We start from the raw sequence: 7,498 nt of genomic DNA on the forward strand, positions 1-7,498 counted from the left end.
CTTCTCCAGAGCCTTCAATTAATTTTGCACTACCACTTATTGTATTGACATTCATTCTTTCCCTTTTCAAATGGGAAAAATATTTTTCGTGTTTCAATGTAGTGTGTGTCGTTGCACTGTTAATGAAACACATATTTGCATCATTTTGATTGGCATCCATTAAACCTTCAAATATAAGTAAACGCAGTATTAATAAAGGCAGATATAAGTATTACAAAAGACATTACAAAAAAGTAATATGCGATAATTTAAATATTACAAAACATAATATAAAATGACATAATATGTCTATCACTGGGGGTTTGCCAGATCTACGACAAAATTCGCTATATCAAGATGCGTTGTGTCGTAATCCAAAAGATCATCATCGGGGTCGTCATCGTTATCAACGTGATTAGTCTCGATCTCCTTCCCCTTTTTCTGCAGTGAGGCTTGATAAAGATCGGCTAGGTGTTTGGTTGTTCTGCAGGTATTGGCCTAATGGCCTTCAATGCCACACCGATTACAACTGCCGGTTTGCCTCTTTCCCTGTTTAGCCTTTTCGGCTATATCCCCATGTTGGGGTTTATTCTACATCCTGTTAATGTCAAAACTGCGACGATTGTAAGGGGTATATCGTCGACTCTCACGACCGCGACCACGTCCACGGGCTCTACCACGTCCTTGGCCTCGTTCAGAAAATGTCACGTTCGCTTCAGGGAACGGACTGGAACCAGTGGGCCGGGACTGATGATTTTTCATCAGTAACTCATTATTTTGCTCAGCTAATAAAAGACATGCAATGAGTTGTGAGTACTTTTGAAATTTTTTCTCACGATACTGTTGTTGCAGCACAACATTCGAAGCATGAAAAGTAGAGAGAGTCTTCTCCAATTTATCATTCTCAGTAACATTTTCTCCGCAGAGTTTTAACTGAGATGTAATCTGATGGATAGCAGAGTTGTACTCTGTAACAGTTTTAAAATCCTGCAACCGCAGGTTAAGCCAATCATGTCGGGCTTTGGGGAGAGTGATATATTTCAAGTGCCCAAATCTCTCCCTCAATTCATTCTACAAATCCAGTGGCTCTTTCACCGTCAAATATTCAGACTGTAGAGAAATGTCCAAATGATGACGGATGAAAATAATAGTCTTAGCCCGATCTTGACTTGTAGCCATATTTTCACTGGCAATTGTATGAATAAGGCCCATAGAAACCAGATGCATTTCTACATCTAGGGATCAAGTCAGAAAATTATTTTCGGTGAGAGACAGAGGTTTAAAAAAAAATTTTGCAAGGTTTTCCATAATTTAGAAAATAGGTAATAGTGTAAAAATAAAACTTACCAAAAATAAAATAGGCATGAGCCCTCGTGTTAATAACGTGTTATATAATATATAATAATATAATATAGTTGGTAAATATGTATATATATGTATCGTGTGTATATAAGATAATATAATATAAAATACTAATGCAATATGTTAGAAGCAAGGACGAGAAAATTTATTGCAGAATGAATTTGTGGTTATCTCATTTCATCAATTCATATAGATATTTATAAGCATCAGCATGTCAAACAATTGATACAGAAGCATCCACGCCTACGTTACGAAATATACACGTAGCTACTACGTTTACAATATAGTGTGTTTATTTGTGAAAAGAGTAGATATGTATTTTTTTCTTAAAATCAGTATATTACACAAATTAATTATTTACATTCATAAAAAAAATGTTTTTCGAAACTATTTCCACAAAACAAAACCGTAATGTGTAAAATTAAAGAAACCCTAACCTCTATTTTTAGCTAAAATCTTGCTCTGATTTTGCAACCACAATTGTTGTTGAAGCTGCAAATTGTTGAGATCCATGCCCCCTCCTCCGCTCCCCTTGAATGCCCCATCCGCAAATGGATCGTTGCCACTGTGGCCCACGAACGATTCTTGTGCGGAGAATGTTGGAGTCGCTTGGAACGTCGGCACCTCTGATTGATTTTGCAGCGTTCCAATGAATTCGCTCGGTTCCTGCAGGAATGGATTGTAATGGCTGATTGCTGGCGTCAGCGCTTGCGTATTTATCGGCGGCTCCAGAAGCGCCAGTTCCCAGCTGTTCTCTGTTGTCGTCATATGTCCTCCCAGCGCCACCGGTGGCTGAACAGCCGTCGCCTCGACTAGAGCGAGTTCCCAACCGCTGGTTGAGGAACTTGCGGCCTTGAATAGCGCGACGTCCCAGCCGCCGCCGGACGAGGGATTTTCATCCGCCGGTGGCTCCAACAGCGCCAGTTCCCAGCTGTTGTTTGGGGCATCGAATAAATGGTGTTCCCATGCCGTGGTCGATGCATTGAAGTCTGTTTGAGATTGTTGTGATGCTGATGAGTGTACTGGTGTTTCCTTCTGCCCTTCCCCTTTACTCTCTTTGTTCTCTTCATTCTCATCTATCCAATCTTCCAACGACATTAAATCTCCGATCGAACACGACACCGGAAGGGAGCGAGTCGAGCCTGTTTCGCTCACTCCCATGTCGTCTCGTTGGGGTTCGGAGTATGTCTCAAGATCGATTGAAATGGCCGGAGCTGTTCCAGTTTCTGTTTCTGTTGCATTTATAAGCTCTTCCAACGACGTGCATTGTGATCCAACCTCGGAAGCTCCATCATCATACGCGGTCGGCGATTGCGCGCTGCAATCCTCGTTTACTACTCCAACTTTTACGGGCTTCGTAGGTGCAACCATTGCTTGGCTTGCCGCTCTGGCTGTCGGCGAAAATGAAAATTGATCCTTCAAGAATTCTCTTAGCGTCTCAATTAGCTCTTCGGATATCTCTTGCACACTCGGATACTCCGAGATTCTTCCGATGCCCATGCTTTTACACGACGAATAGAAGGCGCTTAGCTCTTCGAATTGCTTTACTGCCTTGAGACATGTTTGGAAGGCGGCGACACAATTTTGGTATTGCAAGTGATAGAAGCTGTCGAGAAGGAGGGCCAGACCATCTGAAATATCTTTGTAGAGGTCGAAACTTTCTTTCACAATGGCATAGAGCGACGTTTGTACCAATCGATTCAACTTGGCAGGACCCGTTGGGCGGGTGGCGATGGCGCGGTCAAGTAGGCGTTGCCAATACGACATCTTGTCAAGCAACATGGTGGGCTTCATATCCCGCACAAGCTCATTAGGCCGTCGTGCGCTGAGGCTCTTGCTCCGCTCGTAGGTTGGAGCCGGAGCCGGAGCTGTAGTAAGCTTATGCACATACCTCCGTTGTAGCTTCCCCGTCAAGAAGCACTCCAACCGCTCGTCCAAGTAAAGTGCAAATGTTCGGACAAAGGATGTGAAATCCCACGGGCTTGAGTTGGAATCATCGCGAAAGCCCGACAAATTCAAGATCTTAGCGCCGCGTTTCATGGCGTGGAGGACCTCGCGGGGGAAGTAAGGGTCCCCATCTTGGAAGATTCGGAGGACGAGCATCAAGGACTTGAGGGCGACGACCCAATTGCGAGTGCGGCCGATCCGCTTCCCGATGGCTCGGGCGCATGCGGCCGCATAAGCCTTGTTGGAGGAGACGAGCTGGAGGACCTCAGCGACGTACTTGTCGTCGATGGGGACATCCTCGTGGCTCGTAGCCTTGAGCACGGCGACCTCGAGGTTCGTGGAGGCCGAGTTGGCGGAGACCTTGGCGAGGCTAATGCTGGTTTGATCCTTCACGGCTCCGATGGCCTTCTTCAGTTTGCTCGACATGCTTTTGCGGATGAAAATCTCCCATCAACAACTATCAACCATCAACAACTATCAACCATAGCTATAACTATGATGTGATGATTATTGTGTTCTCGTCTTTGATCAAATTGACTGTATCTGTCTCTATGTATGTATGTATGAATGTGCATTCAAGAATTTTTAAAGGACATTAACCATCAAAAACAATTTCTTTTAATGATTTTGCTTTTGTCGATTTTTTTTTTTTTTTTTTTTTTTTTTTTTTTGGATCTTGAGAGAGAAAGGGTGGGAGGGAGGAGAAAGAGAGATGGGTGTTTTGGTTTGGAAGGGAATTAAGTATGAGATATTCCTTTAATCTCTCCCATCCAAAGGAAATTTATAGCACTATTTTGGGAGTTTTTTTTTTTTAAATATTATTTTATATTAAATAATAAAAATAAAAATTGAACACACTTGTAATTAATTTTTACTTCCTTTTACATAATTTATTCATATTTTTTAACTTCATCTGTATCACATAATTATTTATTGTTTAAAAGATAATTATACATTTTAATGGCATTTGAAATTTTATAGGGATTTGTTTGTGCATAATTTTCTTTATTTCCGATATATACTTTATTATTTAACATTAAACATAAAATATTATTTTTTTTATATTATCAACATGATTCATATACCTTACATAAAGCAATTTTTCGAATCAAAATACTAAACAAACAAATTTTATAATCTATAATTTTCTTAATTTTAATTAAATTAATTAGTTATTTTAATCATAATCTATAATTATTTAAATTCTATAATAATTGTTTTTATTAATACACTTTTTAATTACTCCCTCCGTCCGTATTTAACTTTTGCGTCATTGTACTTAACATTAAAAATATTATTATATTTGTATAATTTTTTATACAAATATCCTTCTATTAGTATTATAAAACACTAACTTTTTTATCTAAATTCTCATATCTACACAAAACCGAACAAATAACCTGGGACAAAGAAAGTATATTTTTTCTTTATTTCATTTTTCATATCCACTTATAAAATATACAATTTTCTTTTTAAAAAATTGTATTTATTTACGTCAGTACCAATATACCAATCTAAAAGATACAATTGTATATATATAAACAATTATACTAAATTTGTACAGTACATGAAATAAAAATTGAATCTTTCATCAAGAAATATATAAACAAGTATAAAAAAAATATTATTCACAAAAAAAGTTACTAGATTACTGATATTATAAACAAATGATATGACAAATCCTAACAGGAATATAATCAAAGAAAAAAAAATGCTTGCCCCAAAATGACCTGGACAATAAGAAAATCCCAATTCATTGGGCCTTTCTTTTCGATCATCTTCAAACTTCCATAATCCCTTCCCGAACCAAACATCAAGATTCAACATGATTTTATATAATGTTATTTCTAATCCAAGATCGACTAAGCAATTTTCTATCGAACCAAACCAATATCGAACAAAATCATAAAAAAAACTTCGATTTATTACGGAAGCAAGCAGTTCAGACTCAGTTATCCTATTATAAAACAAACAGATATCGAACACACATCCAAGACCCTGACCACAAATGACTCGCCACGGAAGCGCAACTAACACACAAAACCGAACTCTAATATAAGGGAATACTGCCGAAATTAAGCCTAAACCACATCGCAGACAAATTACAATAAAGCATACATAGAGCAAACAAAAATGTAGGAACATCAAGGAACAGGTCACGCATCAACAGAGAAGGAGTGCATCCCAAATCACCGCACTAGAATCGCCTAGGGCTTTTGAGAGAGAATCGCGATGAATCAAGTGAAGGGTCTGTTCTATTCTATATGAACCGGTTCAATGCAGGGTCCAGCAATATATACATTAGACCAGACCGGTTCGAATGGAACCGTCCAGATTAAGATCCAACGATCCAGCAGGTCTCACGTACAATTCGGGTCGTGATGCGGGCTACATACCCGGGCTTCAATTGGACAGATCGATTGTGTATATGACCTATGAATATATGGCCAAAATTCATCACATATAAAAATGAAAAAGAAATATTTACATAATATTTAAATATATTTGTTGATGTATTTTTTCAACAAACAAAAAGTAAAATTCAAAGATATGGAAAAATAATTAGCGTCTGAGATTAGGAATCTCTAAACATTGTACGGTACATAAGATAATTAACTGGAAACTAAAATGCTGGAAATTTAAAGTGGTGATCCCCAAATCTGAGTTTGCTTTGTTGAAGTTGATTGAAGATTGCTTCTCCAGAAAAATCCAAATCCTTAAATACTCCCTGAGAAACTGTACTGGAAACCGTCGCCCGAACGGTTACAACGTCTCCTTTTCAACCGTCTGCCAACCCTTCTCCTGATGACACGTGTCCTCAGCAGACCAAAATTATCACTCTATTTCACTCTTTAAGCCGACCACAGACCTTCCGCCCTTTTGGCCCAACTGCCAATCTACAACCGTATTGGTCCGACTGCCAATCCTCCCAACTTGCAAACCATTCGACTTGTTTGGTCTAGCCGCAAACGTCCCGACTTAAAGACCATCCGACCTGTTTGGTCCAGCCGCAAACGTCCCGACTTAAAGACCATCCGACCTGTTAGTCTAGCCGCAAACATCCCGACTTAAAAACCATCCGACTTGTTGGTCTAGCCGCAAACGTCCCGACTAAGAGACCATCCGACTTGTTGGTCCTTCCGACCTGAGGACCTCCCGACTAGAGGACCTTCCGATCCTGAGGACTTTCCATCCTGAGGACCTTCCGACCTGAGAACCTTCCGTCCTGAGGGCTTTTCGACCTGCGGACTTCCCGACCTGAGGACCTCCCGACCTGAGGACTTCCCGACCTAAGGACTTCCCGACCTGAGGACCTCCCGACTTGAGGACTTTCCATCCTGATGACTTTCCGTCTTGAGGACCTCCCGACCTGCGGACCTTCCGACATGAGGACCTCCCGACCTGAGAACTTTCCAACCCGCGGACCTCCCGACCTACATTTTCCTTAAAAATAAACCTATTTTCCCTGAGTTCCCCACGGTGCCCTTCAGCCAGTTCGATCAACTCTATTGCTAAGCCCATTTTTCTTTTACCTTGGGCTTTTTAACCTAATTCTAAATTTCATACGTAACAACTTGCCCGCCGTCAAGGGACTTTCAGACGCCATTTATTAATCGTTGTTTGGAAGTTCATAAATCACAACCCTCCTGAAAAATTCCCTTAGCAACTCCACCAGTTACTACAACACTCCTGAGTAACTTCCCTTTCTTCAATACGAGCCTTTGTGAATCACAATCTCAACAACTTTAACCATGGCGAATCGATACGTCCCTACACTTCCCATCGATGGATCAATCCCTGAAACCACTCTTATGTCGACGAAAATGCACACACCAACTGTTCGTCCATATTACATAACTGTTGAAGACTCCAACCGTATGAGGGAAGTCTTGGAGGCAAGGAATCTGCTGGCGATCAACAGCCCCAACTACAACGCGACTCGTCTTCATGACAACATCAAAACACACTTGACGGATCCCAAGGATCCCTACCGCACCTGGTACCAGAGAATAGCAGAACATTACCAGGAGCAATGGAAAACTCAACAAATCGATCAAGCCATACGCCTGTCAACTCTCCCATGTCATTTATATGAGAAAGTCCTCCTGGCCATGGCGGCGTTCTGGCACTCTGAGGTTTGTACCTTCCTTCTTCCAACAGCCCCTATTGGCCCCACCCTCATGGATGTGGCCATGATCGCTCATCTGCC

At 40.7% G+C, this 7,498-nt stretch overlaps 1 protein-coding gene across 1 annotated transcript; it reads right to left on the minus strand.

The window, feature by feature from the left end:
• Positions 1 to 1,715: 1,715 nt before the first annotated feature.
• On the minus strand, positions 1,716 to 3,882 carry LOC127257678 (clathrin coat assembly protein AP180). The gene has a single exon (XM_051284142.1). It carries the CDS (start codon positions 3,712 to 3,714, stop codon positions 1,774 to 1,776), a length of 1,941 nt encoding a protein of 646 aa, XP_051140099.1. The 5' UTR covers positions 3,715 to 3,882; the 3' UTR covers positions 1,716 to 1,773.
• Between the last annotated feature and the right edge of the window lie 3,616 nt (positions 3,883 to 7,498).

Source organism: Andrographis paniculata, unplaced genomic scaffold (assembly GCF_009805555.1).
Source record: "Andrographis paniculata isolate CXL003 unplaced genomic scaffold, ASM980555v1 Contig58END, whole genome shotgun sequence".
Classification (NCBI taxonomy): domain Eukaryota; kingdom Viridiplantae; phylum Streptophyta; class Magnoliopsida; order Lamiales; family Acanthaceae; genus Andrographis; species Andrographis paniculata.

Coding starts and splice junctions, on each gene's coding strand:
- LOC127257678 (XM_051284142.1), bottom strand. CDS start 3,714: ATGTCGAGCAAACTGAAGAAGGCCATCGGAGCCGTGAAGGATCAAACC.